General features: G+C 55.9%; 1 protein-coding gene across 1 annotated transcript in view; it reads right to left on the minus strand.

The window, feature by feature from the left end:
* Positions 1-21305, minus strand: part of LRRC4B (leucine rich repeat containing 4B) — a 38824-nt gene that overhangs the window by 8969 nt on the left and 8550 nt on the right. The window contains 1 exon segment of the mRNA XM_045775196.2: positions 12787-13118. Within this exon segment, the coding sequence (XP_045631152.2) occupies positions 12787-13083 (297 nt within the window). The 5' untranslated portion in view covers positions 13084-13118.

The following is a 21305-nucleotide window of genomic DNA, read 5'->3' on the forward strand; positions in this document are numbered from 1 at the left end:
CCAGCCCACATTTAGCTGGTCCTCTGGATAGAGCAACCGCAACTACTGTCTGTCCACAAGGTGAACGCTGGCTGAGTCTGAGCTGCTCCTGCTGTGGGCTTCGTTGCAGGAGCGATGGGAAGAGTGTGTGTAAAGGGAGATGAGGGGCATTTCCGAGGGGGTGGAGTCCCCCCACTCACTTTACTAATGCACTTGAGAACTAAGCAGGACAGGGGTGTTGCTGCAACGGAAGCCTGGTTTTATTGAAGATGTGCTGTAGGGTTGCTTTAAATAGTGAGTGCTTTAATTTTTACCAGGATTCCAGTCAATTCTCCCTTCTCTGCAGGATGCCTGGGGAGCAGCCTAGTGGGGAGTTGCTGGGTCTGGGTTTGAGTTCTGGCTTTGCTGTTGACCAGCTGTGTGACCTGCAGCGAGTGTCCTAGTATCTCTGAGCCCACTTTTCTCACAGGTACTGCAGGATTACTGTGAGGCTTGGACAAAGTCGAGAGGGTTTGGAACATGGCAAGCATGCAGTAATATATATATTTAAAATTTTTGATTCAGTTCATAGTGATCATGACCATTTGTCCAACTCTGGGCATCCAGTTTCTTCCTTAGCATCTTTCCTCTACACTGGCTAACATGTAGTTCAGACACCACCACATCCCTGCTTGCAGTCCTCCCGTGGCTCTCTATCACCCTCGACCTGGGGTCAGAGGCCCTGCAGGACTGTCCCAGTGCCTCTCCTCTACTCCAGCCATAGGGAAATGTATGGGTTCCATACACTGTCCGTGCTCTGCCCAGCACCTCTGCCTTTGCACAGGCTCGTGCCCTCTGCCTGGAATGCCCTCCTCCTCCTTGTTCTCTGGGAAATTCCAGTTGCCTTCCCCTAGCAAGTGCTCTTTGTTCCCTGCTCACTAACATGTCACACACATTCTCTTATCACACTGGCTTAATGCATCTTCTCCTTGGCTAGGTTATGAGTCTTTAGGAGTGGATGCCATCTAGATGGTTTCCGCACCCCATCCCCTAGTTCATGGCCAACTTCAGCCAAGCGTGTTGAGTGAATGGGCCAGAACAGACAGGCTCTGATTTGGAGAGCACCCCAGTTGTGTCAGTTGATATGCACCTGCACACATTTGGCCTGGGTGACAATGCCAACACGTTAAAACTCTCCATGACAGAACTGGTTCCAACTTACTCTTTTTTTTTTTTTTTTTTTGGTTAGCATTTGCCATCTTATTTGCTTTCATCCATTCTGACCTGGTGTCTTAATTTAGGTGTGTCTTTTGGATTTTGTTTTTAATATAGTCTGAAAATCTCTGTCTTTTAACTGGAAGTTTAGTCCATTTACATTTATTGTAATCATGAATACATAGGGAATTATTCTGTTATTTGTGCTTTTTGTTTGTCCTGATTTTTTGCAGCCTATTCTTTCTCTTCCCTGTCATCTTTTTCATTGATTTTCTTATTACTCCATTTCCTTCATCTACTATTTCATAATTTAAAAAAAGATTTTATTTATTTGAGAGAGAATGAGTGATTGAGTGAGCCAGAGAGCCCAAGCAGGGGGAGCAGCAGGCAGAGGGAGAGGCAGATTCCATGCTGAGCAGGGAGCCTGATGTGGGACTCGATCCCAGGGCCCTGGGATCATGATCTCAGCTGAAGGCAGACGCTTAACTGACTAAGCCACCCACATGCCCTTCTAGTTTAGAATTTACATATTTTCCCTTTCTCTTCTTTTAGTGGTCACCCTTAAAATTTAACATGCATACCTCACTCCTCTCCTCCCAAACAATACAAGGCTGATCCCATCCCTACTCTGAAACAGAGCGTCATCCTGGGCAGCCTCCTGATAAGGCAGAAGGGCAAAGCCATTATTTGTTAAGTGCCTGCTGTGTACCAGACCCCGTACTAAATGCTCAGAGGTGGTGATCTTATTTAGTTCTTGTGTAAATCATGTCACGTGGGGGTTATCTGCCACATGTCTCTCTCTGAAGCCATATCTGATGGTTTACTGCAGAGAGGAAGAGTTATCTGCTTTTAATCTCATAGCTCCAAAGTTGCAGAACAAGGACTCGAAGTCTGCTTCTCCTCAGTCTAAATAAATATGAAGTCTCCGTCATGTCTTATCCACCTTAAGCCAAGAGCGTTGGGCTCTCTGTTGTTTTCAATGTATTCTTTGAGCTGTGGCGCCTGTTCATTATTCAACCATTACCCGTGTGTTGATTTGCTCATTTGACAGATATTCTTTGAGTGTCTGCTATGTGTCAGGTATCTTGCTGGGCTCTGGGGATCCAGCTGTGGACAAGAAAGACACAGCCCTGACTTCCCAGAGCCTGACCTCAAGTGCGGAGGACACTAAACATAATAATTATGCAAATGATTATTTAAGTGGCGATGGTGTAAACAGCTCTCAGGTGCTGCCCTGCCTGCAGGGGGAGAGGCAGGTGTGGGCCGCTCCACAGCACAGTGTGACACCCCCCCCCCAGCAGATAATCTTAAACCGGGGCACTCTTGTGACCACTGGCCCAGAGTAGGATGGACAAGGTGGGGACTGGTTCTTGGAGTGGGCAATTCCCCCTGTCCTCCCAGCCTAACATTGAGCCTGGAAAGACACTAATGTTCTGTAATGTTGCAGAGAAGGTAGTCCTGGGCTCTCGCTTCTGACAGTCACCTAATATTCATGTACCCACAGCCCCTCACTCCTTTAGCCACGTTTGCTGAGCCTTCCTCTACAAGCTCCTGGCTCTGTGCTCTGTGTCAAGGGAAGGGATGCCAATTAAGCAAGGGAAGGAAGGCGGCCCCATCGAGGACCACTCCCAACCCTAAGGGGGGGCCTCTCCTCTCCTTTCATCCTAGAACTTGGTCTGTTCTTTAGGCGACTTTCCACTTCAGCTATGGTAGGTAAATATCACTAACACTGAAAAACCCCACTGCATTCTGCTTGGGTTTTTAAAAAACAAACTGTCGAGAAATCCTTTATTAAAAATTTAACTGTGGTAGGAAATGATTGAGTGAATTGTTCATCTTAATACTACGAAGATAAATTGTTTTTATACATGTTGAATGTAATGAACCGATAACAAAGTTTAGTAGCTTATTGTCTTTTCTTGTGTTAGTTTTTTGCATTCACAATTTTAAAAACGTTGTTTTTCTCTACCAAGTGCTTCTGCGATGACTTCTTGTAGTTCCTCCTTCCCTGAGATAAAGGCCTTGTGCCTCTCTTTTCAGTGGGGACTTTCTTGAGGGAGCTTGGCAGGCTTGGGGGCTCCTGCACTGAGCTACTTGGGCCTAGACTCAGCCTCCCGGGGCCTCAGTGTCCTCCTCTGTAACATGGGCGCAGGGGCCCTGAGGACTAAGTGAGAACAAGCTTGCATCACAGCAACTCAGCGCAGCCCAGGGGCAGGGTGGCCACTTAGAACACAACATCTCCTCCTTCAGTGAAATCCGTAATTGTTTCTGTCACCCTCACCCCTTCGCTGCCCAACAACAAGTTCTAAACCTGCTAGAAGCTTCCAGGCCACGCTGGCACTGAGCTCTACTGGCAGGTGCCCAGAAGCTCCGTGCCCCACCTTCCAGGAACCACGGTAGGTGAGGGCAGCTGGAGCCAACCTCTCAGCCCCCACAGGCTGGTCCTCCACCGGGACATGGGGCAGTGGATGGGGAAGGGCTCTGGCCAGAGCTCAGTGGCCCCCACTATTAACCTGAGAGGAGAGAACCCAAACTCCATTCTTCCTCAGCACCCCAGGCTGACTTAGACTTGTCTTGCCCCAGCCTCGCCGACTGCTTGTGCTGCTCTTGCTCGTGAGCCCCATAGCCTGCTGGTCACACCGCTGGAGTCCTGAAAGTTGCCCCTTTACTACCTCTGTGACTTGGGCCTGCTTCCCCATCTGTGCAATGGGGATTATAAAATCCACTTCCTAGGACTGGTGAAAGGATTAAATGCCTTTTCACACATCAGGAGCTTAGTGCCTGAGAGCTCCTGTCACTTTCCTTCTCCTCCTCCTCCACACTTGGGTTCATGCCGTCCCCCCTGGAACACCATCCCAGCCTCTGCACCTGCTCAGGGCACTAGTCACTCAAGGCTCCCTAAAAAAAAAAAAAAAAAAAAAAAAAAAAAAAAAAAAAGCCCTTTTCTTTGCTAAGGCCTCCTAACCATCCCTGCCCTGTGAGACCTCCTCCTCCCAGATGCCTGCCCCATTAACTGGACCCGGCCTATTCCCCTCCCTCCTGCCCTCCCCCCTCATCTCCTCCCATTCATTCATCTACCTAGGAGCTGCTTCCCAGGCCTCCTGGGCCAAGCCCTGTCCTGTTGGTGGAGTCTGGCCTGTTCCCCACCTCTGCACCCCCACCCCCAGCCCAGACAGGCAACTGAACCTGGGTGCAGATCATGCCTGGGGAAGGGAGGTTAGATCTGGTATCAGGAGCTAAGTGCACCCCAGCTTTGCCTAAGGCAGTGGGTGGGCAGGGTTAGGAGATGGCTCAGGCGGGGGTCAAACACCTCCTTCTGAGGGAGGCTCCCTGGCTTCCTGCCCTGCACCCCCCCCCCAACTGTTTGCTCAGCTCCCACCTCCATCAGGAACACAGAGTGCAAGTCCTGTTCACTGTGCCTACAGCAGAGTCTGGCACACCGTAGTTGCTCAATAAATGAATCAGGGATGTGAACTAGGTGCCACAGACTGACAAGCCAGGGCCGGGCAGTCAGGGAGGGGCAGGCAGTTCAGGGAGAGGGACTCATGATCTCAGAACAGCTCCCAGCTTGGAGCCTACTTCTACGTGGGGAGGAGACTCACTTCCGGGTGTCATAGTTGTGAGGATTAAACTAAACATCTGGAACCCACAAGGAAGGGTGCCTGGCACCAGGCAAGTGCAGAATGTGGCTATGGCCATTCAAGATCAAGGTGTGTTTTCCGAAGGGCTGGAAGGGCTGGAAGGGCTCGAAGGGCAGGGCTGGGCAGCGTCTGGGCCCAGCAGAGGGCAGCCCTGAGTGTGGTGTGGCTGGGACAGGGGCAGGGATAGGTCGGCCTGGGAAGGATCTTTGCTGCAAGGGGAGCACTGGCCGGTTTAAAGTCCAGGGATGACACAGTGACTCTGGGGCGGGGAACAACTGGGGACAGAGGCCAGGAAGAAGCTGGGGCGAGTGTCCCGATGAGCAAGGACAAGGCCAGAGCAGGGGCTGGTTGTGTGGACAGAGTCAGGGCTCCAATAGAGTGTTGTGATTGTATCACCAGGGCTACAGAGAGCCCAGATAACTACAAATTAGGAAACGTCTGGAATAGTGTTGAAAAAAAGCCAGTTCTGCAGCCAGACTGCCTGGGCTAAGTCCCAGTCCCTCTCTGGACTGTGGCCTCTTGCACAAGGGCCTTCCTCTCCTACACCACAGTCTCCCAGCCTGTGAAATGGGGTAAAAACAGGACTTACTCACAGGGCTGCCGTGGAAAGAGCTTGGAGCATGGCTGGGGCCACACACACACCCTCCTCCCACCCTCCCGGGTGAGAGGTGGGCTAGAGAGGTGATGTAATTAATGGAGGGGGAGACCTGGCTCTTCTGTCTTTCAGGCCTCAGCTACTCAGCTGAAACATGGGGACCCCTCACCTGTCCCTCCCTTGGGAGGCCACACGGCTCTACAAGATGGCAAGACATTCTCTGACCTGTTAATTTTACGGTTGCGTTTGGGCCAGTGGTGACTTGACAAGTGTGCACAACTGTGATCAATACATTTGGGGTGCCACAGGGATCGGGGGGCCTTGACTTGACTGGGGGTTCAGGGAAGGCACCTCTGAGGTTGAGACATTTCCTTGAGTCAAGAGAGACCAGGGTCACTATGACAAATTTCTCACCGTCCACACTTGCTGGAGCTGCTCAGCAGCAGGCCACTCACCAGGGTCCCCTGCTAAGTCCCCGTGAGCGAATATATATAGGCCGCCTCATGTGACACTACACCCCCACGTGACCAGCATTCCCCACTAACACACAGTGGCGCTCAGTGCGTGCTTGGCCAAAGAACAAAGGCATTGAATTTCTCAGCAGCTCTGTTATTATCCCCATTTCACTGATGACAAAACTGAGGCCCAGACAGGTTCGATAATGTGCCCCAGGAAGAGTTGTGAGTCAAACTTCCACTGTCCCCCACAATCCTAAGTGCTAGTGCTGAGCAGATGAAGGGAAGAGTGGAAGAGCATTCCAGAAAGAGGGATATCAAGTGTGAAGATGCTGAGCTGAGTGGGAGCAGAAGGGGGCCATTGTGAGGGCCCTGGGAGGCAGGAAGCTGGCAGGGCGTGGGGCCGCGTCCTGAAGGGTTCTGTCTTAGGCAGGCTCAGTTGGGGAAGGTGACAGGTGGGACACCTGGGGAACTGAGCTCTGACGGCATCAGACTCCACCACCTGTGTGGCTTGTTGACAGTCCCAGGGGTGTGCGGTCAGGCCCAAGCCCAAAGCGCCCTGGGCACCACTCCTGCTCCAGCCCGCAGTGCGCAGGCCCCTTTCCAGGGAACGAACGGGGAGGAGTTCCATGGGCCTGCTCTGGCTCAGAAAGAGTCTAAATCTCAAATCAGGCTGAGGGACAACCCCAAACCGAAACAAGCCAAATGCCCATCAATAGGAAATGGGTGAAGAGATCGTGGTAACTTCATCGGACAGAAGATCATCCAACAATAAAGGGGTAAGAGGGGAAGCACCGTGGCTCTGGGATAGGGCAAGGAGGAGCCCTGGGGGGCGCGGGGAGCAAATAGAAGCCGGACAGGCAGGAGTGTAGACACGCAATTCTGTGCATGAGGCTCAGAAGTGAGAAGTCAGGGGAGGGCCTGTCTCACTTTACATCCGCGAAATGGGAGAAGTAATCCTGTCCTCATGGGACTGAAGAGGTCCCTGTGGGAAGAGCACTCCCAATCCCCCGGCTCAGGCTCAATGCTCAGCAAACTTTGGTTTCTCTTCCCTTCTCCGGGGACAGGTGAGCAAATCCCAGTACAGACTTCTGTCTTCAGCTTGCACAACCTTTTGTACGTATTATTTTTAAGTATAACTTTCCCTTGATTACAAAAAGTACTCAGTGTCCTCACTGAAGAAAATTTAGACACTGAAGAGAGCGAAAAGAAAAAAACTCAATCTCCTCCAGAACACTAATGCGAAGAGAAAGGCAGTATGAACATTTCTGAGTGGTCCCTGAGTTTTATTTTTGCTTTCTGTGCAGTGTTTAAAACACATGGGACGTCCTACTTGCATCCTTTGAAAGCTCAGGATCCTATTCTAAGCATTGCCCTGTGTCATTGGATATTCTTTGAAACTCTGTTTTGAATAACATTCTGTTGTAAGAACCAATGCCCGGATGACCAAGGACTGAGCCGGCTTCCACCCTCTGGCCCTTGGGCCATCCTTCGACCTCAGTCTCTGAAGCACCTCTGAGCCCCTCTTTGGGGTGGGTGGATTGGTTTCTTAGGACAGAGGCACTCTTCCTTGTTGCGTGCCCTCACACACTGCCCACAGGACCTCATGGCAGACCCCGAGGAACCCTGGGCAGCTCCCTGAAAGCTCCATGGCTCCTTGTACTTTGTTAGGTTAAGTACATGCATGACCTCTGACCAGCGATTCCCCCTGGTGTTTATGCCAAAGATGTTACCACGCAGCTCCCAAAGGGGTCTCGAGGGAGAATTTGTGGTGGAGGCAGGAGAATTGTGGTGGAGGCAGCCGGTTGTCTGTCCTGACTTGGGAGGTGGAGGGCAGGAAGTGGGGGGGGGCACCCATCAAGGAGAATTCTGCAGCAGTTAAAGCAACAGAGTAGACACACACAAACACACACACAAACACACACACACACCCTGATGTGGATGGCTCTTAACAACCGAGGCTGAGTGAAAACAGTGAGACAAAGAAAGCCATCTATAATGCAGCTTCATTTACATAAATTAAAAATACATGCACACAAAGCAACAATAAGCATTTTGCAAGAACACACACAAGCAGAAAGATCCACAGTAAACACACGAGGACGGTTGGGTCTGGGGAGGAGGGGAGCAGAGAGGGGACAAGGATACAAGGCAGTCGAGGAGGAAGGAGATGGCACCAGGCCTCTGTGGCCAGGGAGGACCCCAGCCTCGTGGAGGACAAGCAGGCCTGCCTGGGGCGCTGCGTGAGGGCCGTGGCACTTGGCCTGAGTGGCTTGGGGGCTGGGAGGTAGGGGGAAGGGGCTACGCGAGGTCTCTGCCTAGAAGGTATCTCCCCGAGCTCTGGGCTTGCACACCCCTGTCCCATCTCAGAAACAATCAGGGGGCCCATGGAAGACTGCAGATAGTTAAAAATTATTTTGTGCCTGAGGGTCAGTAGAACAACCGTTTCCACCACGTGCTGTCCCTGTCACGGCTCAGAACAGCGTGTGAACCCTTCCCGAAGGTGGACGCCATTGTTCTAGAGAGGCCAGTGGTTCTCGCAGGGGCTGCTGGGACCACCCCCACTTCCGCGCATGCGCACACACTGCCAAGTCCTCAAGGCGGGAGCTCAGGAGCCGGCCCTCCTTCCATAGACAAGCATCTGCTGAGCACTTACTGTGCACCAGGCTCTGTTCCAGGTGCTGGGCGACAGCAGGGAGCACGGTGAAGTCCCCACCCTCGTGGGAGTGACCATGTGTGCGGAGCCAGACGACAAGCAAGTGACCATGAACAGGACAGGGCAGGCTCTCGGATCTCCAGAACTCTGGCCATTTCTATGGGGCTTTGGTGTCAGGCCGTGTGTACGCGTGCGTGTAAGTGTATGTGTGCGAGCACACACACACACACACACACTCCCACACAAGTGTGGGGGAAGTATCAGCCATTGTGAGGGAGGACAACCCTCAGAGGGGCCGGACACACAAGACTTGTAGGGCTGCGCCTCTGTGATCTTCCCTCTGACCCTGAGATTCTACTTCTAGGAATTTATCCCAAGGGCAGAATCGGGAAAGTTCCAAGAATGCGCACCCGGGTCGTTGACCGCAGTGCTGTTTCTATCACTTCCAACACTGGAGAAGGGACCGGTGCAGTAAGGGAAGGCCATGCACCGGGATCCCACGCAGCCATTAACACTGACATTTTAGACGAGTGTCAGCATCAGGGAGAGATGCTCCTGTTACCCTCTCAGGTGTCTAAAGTCAGCTGCAAACCGGTATCAAATGGTGTGATTTCATTTGTTTCTCCAAAAAGTAAAAAAAAAAAAAAAAAAAAGCCAGAAATCCGTTGGCCAGGGCTGCCCGTGAGGCACACAGTGGGAGCATGCGCGGAGAGGGTCCGAATGGAAAGACGCTAGATGCTAATGGGAGTTACCTGTTTGTCAAATTCTGCTTGGCTTTTGTCCCTGTGTTTTTACTAAGGTGTATTTTCTAGATTTTCTAAATTAATTTGCATTCATTCTGTAATAAATAATTTAAAAATCCATTGACATGGGCACAGGAAAGAGCCAAGGAGGCTTTAAAACAAAATATAAACAGTAGTTATTTATATCTAGGTGGTGGGACTAGGGGTGATGTTTTTCATTTTTTTATTTGCATAATTAAAAAGTTATTTCCTCAAGCTCTTCTGATGGTTCCCTCGGCAGCCCCGCTCCCCGCCCCCGCACCTGCGAGGTGTCCCCGAAGGGAGGCCCATCCCACTGAACGTTCACAAGCGTCCACTTCTGTGGACAGGACACTCTCCATCCTGTGGGAGCGGGCAGTTTGGGGGCGCACGACCCGTGCCTACAGCAGACCTGTGCATGACTTATAACTAAGTTCACCCACGTCCACGGTGCTCCCCATGGACATCCTGGCGGGGATGTGGATCAAAAGTCTGGAAGCTAGGGAGACAGGGTGACAGACACCCAAACAAACAGGCCCAAGCAAAGGGGCCAGCTCAGACCTAAAACCCGGGAGTCATTCTCTCTTGCCTCTTCCCACACCCACTCTGCTGGAAAATCCTGTTGTCTCCACCTTCAAAACAGACCCAGAATCTGCCCACTTCTCACCACCTCCACCGCAACCAGCCTGGTCCCAGCCGAGCTCTCAGCATTTCTCTCCCAAATTCTGCACCAGCAAGGAAACAGCAGATCCAGGATTCAAACCCGGGCCCCCTGGCACTTGATCCACATGCCCTATAGACCTACTGCACCCCAGCCGGAGAGACCTAAGTCACAGCCCACCTGCCGTTTGCTCAGAGTTTCCCCTGCCTCCCGCCTCCTTCAGAGAAGAGCCCAAGTCCTCACCATAACCACGAGGCCCCGCAGAATCTGTCACTTTGCCCTCACCTCCCATCCACACCCCTGGATCGCTCTGTTCCAGTCACACCAGCCTTGTCGCTGTTCCTCCCATGCACCAGGCAGAGTCCTACCCCAGGGCCTTTGCACTTGCAGTCCTCCCTGCCTGGAATGCCCTTCCACAAGGCTCCACCTTCATCTCCTGCTCAAATGTCACCTTCTCCATGAGGCCACCCTGACCTCCTATCTTTAAAGCTGCAGCCAGCCACCCCTCCTCCAGCACCCTCCATCCCGTTCCCCCATCTGCTTCCTTTTCCCACAGCCCTCAGCATCCTGAACACACACCATTTACTTACTTATCATACCTATGCCTAGAATGCAAGCTGGGGTGGGGTGCAGGGCTGGTGGTCCTAGACTACTGCCCCCCACCCAGAAGATAGCCAAGAGATGTTTAACAAACACAGGCGTCAAGGGCAAGGGCATGGATGTCTGGAGGGGAGTCTGTGGGCCCAGATTGGAAGGCAGTGGAGGGAGGCTTGTCTGCAGGACCCAAGGGCCAAAGAGAGCCGTATTCAGGCAGAGGGGTGTCCTGAGCAACTTCTCAGCCCCGAGAGGGCAACCAGTGTCAACCATAAGACTGGCAGGCCGTGCCCAGTGCACAGGACTTGGTTATCGCAGTAAAGAGCCTGGACTTCATTCCAGGGTCCAGGAACCTGCAGAGGGTTTTAGGTAGAGGTGAGCACCCCTCGGCGGCCACTGGGAGGCTGAACTGGGCATGGGGTAGGAGCTGGCGGTGCTGGGAGGGGGGGCGCCCTGTTTGCCAGGACTAGTCTGTGGGTGGAACCTCGTGCAGGGCCCTCGGTGGGTGCTCAGCAAACGTTTGTTGGACTGAATTGTTCACTGAGCTCCCCAAAGAGAAGAGCGCAGAAGAGCACAGTTCTACTGAAGGGACGCTGCAGTGGCCTTGGGTTGCTGGTGGGGTGGCCTCTGCAGCCCCTCATCACAGAGGTATTCCTGATGTGCTAACATCACCCCTCCCAGAAACGTGCCATTCCATTTGTTAACTGTTTCTTCCCTTCTTCAAGGTAAGCCACCCAGGAGCAAGGAAGGGCCCTGCCCGTCCTGCTCAGGACCGAAAACAGGGCTTGGCACTGAGCTGGTGCTGGCCCCACGTGTTGATCGTTACATGAGTAAACGAAGGACGGAAACGGACAGAGTCCAGGGAACAAGGGCGTGTACAGGGAGAACAAAGTGAGGGTGTCGGCCCCCCTCCAGAAGTCAGGGGCAGGTCAGCTGAGACTAGAGCCAGAGAATGCAGGGGGGACTCGAAGCACAGCAGGAGGAAAGGGACACTGCTGAGGAGGCAGGCCTGGAGCCGGAGGACACATCCTGCAGGAGCAGGGATGAGGCAATGGCACAAGGCACCTTCTGTTTCTGGACCCCAATTCTGGCTACACTGGGCCTTGCCCTGTGGCCACCCAGGACAGCCTTCTTGATGCTGGCAGCCCCCTTGGCACTGCACCCCTAAAAGATCCCTCTCTTCTGCAGAGGGGAGCCCCATCCCCAGGCTCTCCAGGACAGTGAGATGGGGGACACCGACCCCTTCCCTTCCCAGGGACAGACCAGGGTGTGCCATGGGGGAGGGGAATGTTAGCTCTCAGGGGCCTGGGACACCACAGAGGAGCCTTCTTCTCTCCTTTATGGGCCAGGGTCGGGAGAGGCTTTCATGGTGTGGGGTACTGACCACATGTCTTTAAAACGGTCATTCTCAGCTAGGGCAATCCCCCCTCCCCGAATACCTGGCAACATCTGGAGATCTCTGGGGAAGTGTGTGTGTAGGGGGTGCTGCTGGCATCTAGTGGCCGGGGACGCTGCTCAACACCCTACAGCACATAGCACGGTCCCCACAACCAGAGCCCACCAGGCCCCAGATGCCAATAGAGTAGAGGAGAGACCCTGCTTTAAGAATGCACAGCTCTGCCCTCAAAGCATCGTTTATACCCCACCTCGGGCACGGTCACAATGAATCGGACGGCAAGCGCCCCGTCAAAGCACCAGCCTGTGCTCTCCAAATGTCACAGCACCTCTGGGAAATGGGCACACGAGCTCCACACTCCACAGCACAGGAGTGCTCACCAGGCGCAGAAGATTCTAAGTCCTTGACGAGTATAAACTAACCAGTCCTCCCCCAGCCCCTTGGGGCAGGGCCTCCGTCATCCCCATTTTTCAGATGAAGAAACTGAGGCGCAGAGTCACGCCCTCACGAGCCCAAGGCCATGCTGCAGGTGGAGCGGTACCAACGGCACAGAGGCCTCGCGCAAGGGTCGCTCTGCACACCCGTGACTCCGCGGCCAGGCCAAGGGCTCGCCTGTCCTGTGCTGTGGGAGGCAGGCAGGTGGTCCTGCCCCTGAGCCCCAGCACGCTTTCACAAGGACAGGGAACCTCGCGCGAGAAACCCAGACAGGCTGAGCTCGAGTTAATAGGATGCAAAGAGTATCTCGTAAGTGCCAAGGGGACACCAGGAGGCCTTCGCCAGCTCAAGCAGGAGGAACCGGCCACCACCTGTGTTCCTGTCCCCCCCGCCCCTCACTGGCTGCTGGCCCAGCTCACCTGGATGCCGTTCTCCTGCAGGTTCAGGTACCGCGTGTTGACAGGGATGCTGGCTGGGACCTCAGCCAGCTCTCTCCGCGTGCAGATCACCCGGCTGGCCTGGTTGCTGCAGGAGCAGGCCGCAGGGCAGGAGGTGGCCGGCGGGGAGCCCCCTCCGGCCGCCAATGTCATGGCCACGCCGTCCCCGCCGGCCCCCAGGGGTGGGGAGAAGAGCCAGAGGAAGAGCAGGGCCCCATGGGGCCAGGACATCCTACCGGGCGGCAGTGGGGGGCACGGGGAGCTGCGGGCGCACGCCATCCTCAATGTTCATGCTCCGCGTGGGCGCCAGGGGGCTGTAGGGGGGAGAGAGAGGGAGAGGCTTAGTGAGGGACAGGGACCCCGTGTGGCCCGCCTGCTTCCCAACCCCCAGGCGGCTCTCTGCCACCGCTGCCACCATCACCTCCCCGCTCCGCTCAGGACCCAAAGGGCCCAGCTCCCCCAGCCCCCTGGAGGGCTGACCCACCTGCTGAGGGCGGCAGAGACTAGGGCTAGCCCTGCCCTCCCTGCACTGCCTCAAGTCATTCCTGACCGGAAGATTATACCCATTTCACAGAACTGACAACTGAGGCAGGGGTGGGGTGGGGAGAGAAAGGCTGCCCAAGGCACTTTGCCAGTAATGGAGAAGTCAGTCCGATTCAAAACTTAGTTCTCTGCACGGTTTCACAAAGGTAGATAAAGAGGTAGAGATGGAGGGAGAGAGACAAACAGATGAAGGGACAGAGAGAGGGTGACGTGCCAGGTCCAGAAGTCGGGGGAGGGGGTCTGGAGTCTGGCTTCCCTCACAGGTCCCATTCAAGTATTCTCACCGCCTGCAGGACCTCCTGTCCCCTCATCCTACTCCCACCCAGGAGTGTTTGCCAAGAGCCAAGTTTCCCAGCACCACCACCCTCCACACGGGCCCAGCCGCAGGCTGCTTGTCAGACTCCCGTCACCCGTCCAGGCCGTGGGCCTCGCAGCAGCCACAGAGAGTTGAGTTAGACTCAAAGGAGGAACTTGAAGAAGGTGAGGTGCCAGACAAGGCAACTGTGGAGGTGAAGTGTGGGTAGGAGAGGATGGGAGGCAGCGGGGCAGGAGGGAGGAAGCAGAGTGGAGAAGACAAAGGGGGAGGAGGTGGCCAAGGGGGTCCCGGGAGGGCCGCACCCCCATGTCCCGACCCTGACCCCCGTTGGCCCTGAGGTTGCAGGTGCTCAAGGCAAGGGCAGCCGGTAGCCTCTGGGGTGGGGTGGGTGGGTGGATGCTGGGACAGTTGGCGGGAAGGGGTTGGAGGAGGGGCTCTGGGTGGGCAGTGGGCGAGTGGGGCCAGGCCCAGGCGGAAGGGGATGGGCTGATCATAATAACAACGTTAGGAACTACAATAATAATAACTTCAGCATTCAGGGGAGCCCTCTCTACGCCCCAGACTCTGCACACATGGTGTTCTCATTTAAGCCTCACAGAAACCGGAGGAGGAAGCTGTTAGGACGCCCAATCCATAGATGAGGACACTGAGGTGCTAGGAGGGGGAGCAGCTCATCCCAGCACGGTGGCGCTGGCCGGTGGGTGGCAGAGGGGGATTGTGGCCCTGGGTTCACCCTCCCTTCCACGCAGCGTCTTGAGTACACACACAAGTGCACCCACATCAGCAGGCTCCGCTCCAGCACCGACCCAAGCTCCCCACTGGTGAGGAGGAGAGGGAAGTGGTGACGGGGCACACCCTCAGACAGCAGACTCTCAGACCCATGGACACGGGGCCACCCCCGGCACCATGAGCGTGCATGTGCGCGTGCGTGTGAGCGCGCACACGTGCACAGACACACGCAGACACACACGCAGGCGCACACACACACATTCACTTCCTCCTTCTGCAGTTTTCAAGATCATTTTAACTCAGATAAAAATGCATGTGGATAGTCTGTGTGCCTGAATGCATGTGTGAGAGCCAGAGCGGGACAGAGACCAAGAGACCGAGAGAGACACAGAGATCGAGAGAGACAGAGAGACCGAGAGAGACAGAGAGATTGAGAGAGACCGAGAGGGGGGAGGTGTTGGTTTGAGTCTGTATCCTGGACTCATTTTTCTACCTGGGGGGCCTAGGGGCTGTGTGTACCTCTGTTTGCGAGTCGTGTGAGCGCAGTGGGGTCTCCGCTTCTCAAGTGTGATGGGGGGGGTCTATGCTGGTCCTGGTCCTGCACCCGCCATTCCCTGTTCCCACCCCCTAAGACAGGTGATGACCCAGCCCACACCCTTCAAGCCCAGGGGCCGGGGCTGCCCAGTGGGGCCCAAAATTGCATCTGGAGAACCCACAGGCCAGGATGCCCGCAGCAGCCACCCCAGGCCCAGGCCCGCTGCCGCGTCTCTACCTCCGCATCTGTCCCCATCTCTCCTGCAGCCAGCCCGCATCCCTCCCCCCCATCACAGCTTCTGCAGCGGCTGGGCCTCCCGCCCCTTCCCTCCTTGCCCTCAGCCATCTCCGTCCTTGTCCCCCCCCCACCATAGTGAGGGACACTCACCCCGGTGGCTCCGCTTCCGCTGGGCCTCTCCCTGGGCCCCAGGCCCCCCCCTCCACATGCCTCCAGCCGGTGGGGGGCTCTGCCTCCCCAGTTCTCCAGGGCTTCCTTCGAGGTTGCGCTGGGGGGGGGGCGCAGGGGCTTCTTGGGTCTCCCCGCGCCCCCCCCTCCTCACCGGTCGCCCTTCCCACCCCGGGGAGGCCCGTCTAGGCCACTGCAGTGGTCTCTCCCTCCCCTCCCTGCTGGCTTCCTCCTGTCTCCTACCCCTACCGCCACCTCTACCTCCACTCTCCCCCCCACCGCCAGCCTCTTTTCTCCCCCCCACTACCCCCTGCCCCCTTCTCCTCTCTGCTGGTCCCCTGGCCTTGTCCCTGTCCACCTCCTGGGCCCCAGCCCCCTCTTCAGGCTCCCCCTCTCTGTCTCGCCTCCCTCGGGACGACCGGGCCCCCTCTCTCCTTCTCCTCCATCTCCTCCTCACTCTGGCTCTGTCCCCATCACCCTCTCGTAGGTTGGAGAGCCTGTCTTGGCCAGATTCTCTGTCTGTCTGTCCGTCTGTCTTGGTCTCTCGCTTGGCCAGGCTCTGTCGGTCTCTCTTTCTCCGCGATTACAATTTCTAGTCACACGGCAGTGCAGAGCCAAGCTGTGCCTCAGCTCCCTCCCTCCCCACCTCCTCCCTCCTTCTTTCTCTCCTTCTGAACGGGGAGGGCGCCTCTCCTCCCTCCTCCTCGGCCCCCCTTCCCTGCACCGGGAGGCCTCCCCCTCCCCCGCTAATCAAAGGCTCCGTTATCTAATTAACCCATTGGTTCTGGGCGGCAGGGGAAGGTCGGGGAAGTGGGGGAGGAAGGTTGACGGCTGGGCTGCCCTGGGAGGGGGTTGTGGGCTGTGCCAAGCCCGGGCCTCGTGGCACAGACTCGGCTGCATAACCAGGCTGGGCCACCACTGACCCCATCCCCCACCGCTGGCCACAACCACCCCTCCTGCACCTGTCCCCCAGCCCAAGGGCAGACAGCCTAGCACAGTCTCCCCACAGGAACCACCTCCAGGACCCCAGGAGCTCCCCAAAGCCCCTCACCACACCACACAGCCCTTTACTCCTCCCCCCACGGCTGATATACCAGCGAACCTGGGCCAACAACATCGTCACCCAGTTCTCAGCCAAGGGCCAGCCCCCATTCATGCCACAAAGAAACCCAGCCCCAGATGCAGCCCTCTCCCCGGGACCTCAGCCAGATCCGGAGAGCCGCCTCCCCATACACGTCCGCAAAATGGGCAGGGCAGCGCGTCCATTTTTTGGATGCACGCATCCGCCCATCCAGCCCACAGATACTTTCTGAGTCCCTACTACGTGCAGGCACAGGTGTAGATGCTGACAAATGCTACCTCCACACCCAAAACCTGGACATCCACAGGCCCCAGGAGACAAAGAGCTATAGTAGAGCACACGGGTCAAGTGGCAGCAGGGCTGGGTTTGAATCCTGGATCTGCTATTTCCTGGCTTTGTGACCTCAGGCCAGTGACTTCATTGTTCTGAGCTGCAGAAGATGCTGTGAGGCAGGGGTGGTGAGAGCACTGGCCTCCTAGGGCTGTTGGGGGCCAACTAGCTAAATGCTCAGTAACCCGTGCAGATCTGACCACTTTTCATCACCCCCCCACCCCGAGATCAGAGTCCTTCCTCACTGGTCTCCCACTTCCGTCCTCCCCTATCCTCCCTCCCAGTCTGTTCCCACTGGCAGCCAGAGGGGTCCTGTCAACATCGAGCCAGACCCTGCCCCTCTCCTGCTCCACAGCCTCTCAGCCGGACCAGTCTCATGAGGTGCGAGGGCAAAGGATGTCACCTTGGTTTACAGGCCGTGTCTCCCCAGGCTGGGCTACTTCTCTGACTTCAGCCCTTGCCTCCTCCCCTACTCACTCACTGACCTCAGGCCACACTGGCCTCTTCACGGTTTCCAGAACAGGCTGCACACACTTCTGCCTCAGGGCCTTTGCTCTTGCTCTTTCCTCTGTCTGGTTGCCAGAGGGTCCCCAGTGTGTATCTGCCTTCTCTCAGGTCTCTGCTCAGATGTTATCTTCTCAGTGAGGCCATCTTGGCCGCCTCAGATCACACCGCACCCTGCCCCTCTCCAGAACCTTCTGTCCTTTACTTTTCTATATAACATTTGTCACCATCTGGCCTCTTACAAGCCCACACTTGAGGGTAAGCCCCCCAAGGGCAGGCATTGCATCTGTCTTGTGCAGTTTGGCTGCCAGCATCTATGGTGGTGCCTGGCACATGGTAGGTGCTCAGTAAACATTGGGCGAAGGAATGAACGAGTAAGTTACCGTTGTTGTTCGTCTATATTCCCCACAGACGAACCACGTTCCCTCATACAGTCACTCAGAGACGCACTCACCCACCCACATCCCTCGCTCTGCGCAGCCAGCCCAGGACACACTCCAACAGCTGCATGTCTCAAGCTCATACCTCAGATGTCCCTGATCCCGAGGTCCCCTCCCAACCCAGGAGGCCTGCCCGGCAGAAGCAGCACATCCATATGCCACAAGCACAACTGCCTTCAGCTTGACGCCCGTGCCCACGCCATGGTGCTACCTGGATGGCCAGGTCCCCGATACTATACGCTAGAGTCCCAAAGAGCAGGTCCCCAGAGCAGCTCCTGCACCGCACTAAACATCATGCCCTGAGGAGAGCTGCACCCAGGACACCACCTGTGTGAGCTACACTCCTGAATATTGCTGTGTGCCAAGGAGATATCTGTCCCCAGCTGTCCCCAGATCCATCCCTCCAACACCGATGGCAGCTGCTGGCTAACCCTTCCTCTTCTGAGCGTGGAGTACACGTCTGAGTGGTACCAACTCCTTGAATAATACCACCATCATTATTGGTAATGTCCACCACGTTCCTGGCATTGCCTGGACGCCATTCTAGGTGTTGTACTTGCAATAACTGTAGTTCTCCCCTCAGCCCTCTGAGAGAGGCTGCTATTACCCCCATTTCACAGATAGGAAAGCTGAGGCACAGAGGCAAAGTCACTTGTCCAGGGCTACGCACAGCGAGGAAGTGGCTCCTCCCTGGTCAGCCTCACCAGAGCAGAAAGGCCCCAGAGACCCCCAAGCTTGTCAGGACAGCAACCATAATGTCCACGGAAGTCTCTTGGGGGCCATGTTGAACAATGGCCACCCTCCTGCCAGCCTTGCCTCATCCTCACTGCACAGGGTGTGACAACGGACCCTGCTAGTAGAGGTCACGTGACCTGCCGTCGGTGATCCCCTGCTTGCCACCCTGCGTCCCTAGTAGTGATGCGAGGTGTTCACTGAGCACCCACTCTATGCCCAGTGCCACCCCTCCAGCCACTGGCTTCTCCCCATGGCCTGTTCTCGTGTCCATTTAACAGAGGGAGAAGCAGATCCAGAGGGCTGAAGACACTGCTTGGTGGTCACACAGCCTGTACGTGGGATAGCTGGGACTGGAAGCCAAGGCCCAGAACCCCTCTCACCTCCAATGCCCTGGGAGAGGCCTCTTGCCTGCTCTCCGCCCCTACCTGGTGCAAGGAATGAAGTAGAGCCTGACACGCAAGAAGCCCCAAAGAGAGAAGAGGTGTGCAAGGCAGAAAGAGGCAGAGACATAGCAAGACGGAGGAACAAAGACAGAGGCTGGAGACCGACACACCACACATGACCGTGACTGTGCACGTGAGGGGGCAGGAGAGCGCGAGAGTCCGTGAGAGTCTGTAAGAAGGGCAGGAGAGCACAGAAAGCCTGAGAGGGAACTGAGGACCAGGGGAAGGTATGCGGCCGAGGCCTCCCCAGCTTCTCCATCCTCCCCAGCCCGAGCTCTGAGAGATCTCGGGCACTGTGCCTGAGAGGATTCAGGCAGATGGCAGATCGGAAACTCGGGGGCCCAGGGGAGGTGGGGTGAGGAGAAAGGGAGGCAGGGAACATTCCTGTCAGGCATACTCATTTTTCTGGGGGAAGTTCAGAAGGTGAGAGAAAAGATAGGAAATTGACTGCCATCGCAGCAAGAGGGATGGAGGTTAGATCTAAAGAAGAACTTCCCGACTGTGAGGGACTGGGGCGGAAGTGGAGCCTGGAGCCTGGAGGGTGGAGAGACATCAAAGCCAGAGAGAGCTGAACACTTCTCTCTCTGGACGCCTGTCATGTGCGCAAGGCTGGGAGCTGTTAAGTTGGTGGGGGGAGGGTACGGGAAGAGCAGGCTTCAGGGATGGATGAAACAACTTCACACATGTGTCCCTCTGAGCCAGTCCCTGTCCTGAATGCTTTTCAAATGAAAGCAGCCCCAAAGCCTGGAGAAATGACAGTCCCCTAACTTTTGAGATGGGGGAACCCTGGGAAAAGGGCTGCCCAGGCTCCTCGGAGCTGCTGCTGAGGAAACAGGTCGGAGGCTCAGCTCTTGACTTGCCCCGGCCACCACTACTGATCACTGTCCAGCAGAAGAGTCTTGGCAGGGGGATGACTTGCTGGGCGGGGGGGGGGGGGGGGGGGTCGTCCTCTCCGGTTGTCCCAACTCCATACACTGAGCCACTGCCTTTCTTTCTTTCTTTCTTTCTTTCTTTCTTTCTTTCTTTCTTTCTTTCTTTCTTTCTTTCTTTCTTTCTTTTTCTTTCTTTCTTTCTTTTTTTTTTAAGATTTTATTTGTTTATTTGACACAGAGAGAGCGAACCAGAGAGAGAGGGAACACAGGCAGGGGGAGTGGGAGAAGAAGAAGCAGGCCCCCAGCAGAGCAGGGAGCCCAACCGAACTCGAACTCGATCCCAGGACCTTGGGATCACGCCCTGAGCCGAAGGCAGAAGCTTAACAACTGAGCCACCCAGGCGCCCCAGCCACTGCCTTTCATACCCACTGCCTTTCATACGCTCATTTTCACAAATATTTACTGAATGGCCTTCACCTCCCACCCTTTCCCAGCTCCAGCCACACTGGCCTCAGAAAGTTCCTCCACCCCAGGTACATCCCGACCTCAGAGTTCTGGCCCTACTGTTCACTCATCTACGTGGCTGCCTCCCTGAGAGTCTCTGCTCCACGGCCCTTGAGAGGGTTTGCCCCGCCCCCACCGCTTACATTTACACTTCCTTTGCTTCCCAGCCCTCGAATGGTCAGAAGATACCCTACAGGGGCGCCTGGGTGGCACAGCGGTTAAAGCGTCTGCCTTCGGCTCAGGACGTGATCCCGGCGTTCCGGGTTCGAGCCCCACGTCAGGCTCCTCCTCTATGAGCCTGCTTCTTCCTCTCCCACTCCCCCTGCTTGTGTTCCCTCTCTCGCTAGCTGTCTCTATCTCTGTCAAATAAATAAATAAAAAATCTTAAAAAAAAAAAAAAAGAAGATACCCTACAGAGCGATTTGTTCTGTTTATTGTCTGTCTTCCGCCAGAAGGTGAGCTCTCCAGGCAGGGAGTTTGTCCGGCTTGTTCACTGCTGTGTCCCCAGTGCCTAGGACCCCACAAGGCCTCAGTGGACACGTGCAGAAAGAAGAACGAGTGCGCGAGCGCCCCCTACCGCCAGGTCCCCTGCCGGCACTGGGTAGGTGGGGCCAATGAGACCTGTGCTCCTCTGTAGGGAGTTAGTGGTCCAGAGGGGAGCTGGACAAAGGCTCAGTGAGATGGTGAGCACAGGGTAGGGTCCCCGGAACGTCTAGGAGAAGCACCGCCCCTGGCCAGTGGAGGGGAGTCTGGAGGAGGTGATGTCAAAGCTGAACCTGAAGGATGAGCAGGAGGTGTGCTAGGGACCAAAGAACCCCCCCAGGGTGCAAAGGCCTGGGGGCCAGAGAGGCAGGTGGGAATCAGGGAGCCACACGGAGTCCAGTTCAGTCACAAAGACGTCCTACCTCCACAGTAGGCTGAGAGGCAGGGATCCTGGGGGGGCCGGTGTAGAGGCAGGGGAGGGGCAGGGTCTGCTCTGTCTTGGAAACACTCCTCTGAGCGAACTGGGGGGAGGCTGAAGGCTGGGGAGGAGCTGGGCCAAGGGTCCAGGGGAAGAGGCTGAG

The sequence above is a fragment of the Ursus americanus genome, chromosome 21 (genome assembly GCF_024610735.1).
Source record: "Ursus americanus isolate L20-20 chromosome 21, mUrsAme1.1.p, whole genome shotgun sequence".
Lineage (NCBI taxonomy): Eukaryota > Metazoa > Chordata > Mammalia > Carnivora > Ursidae > Ursus > Ursus americanus.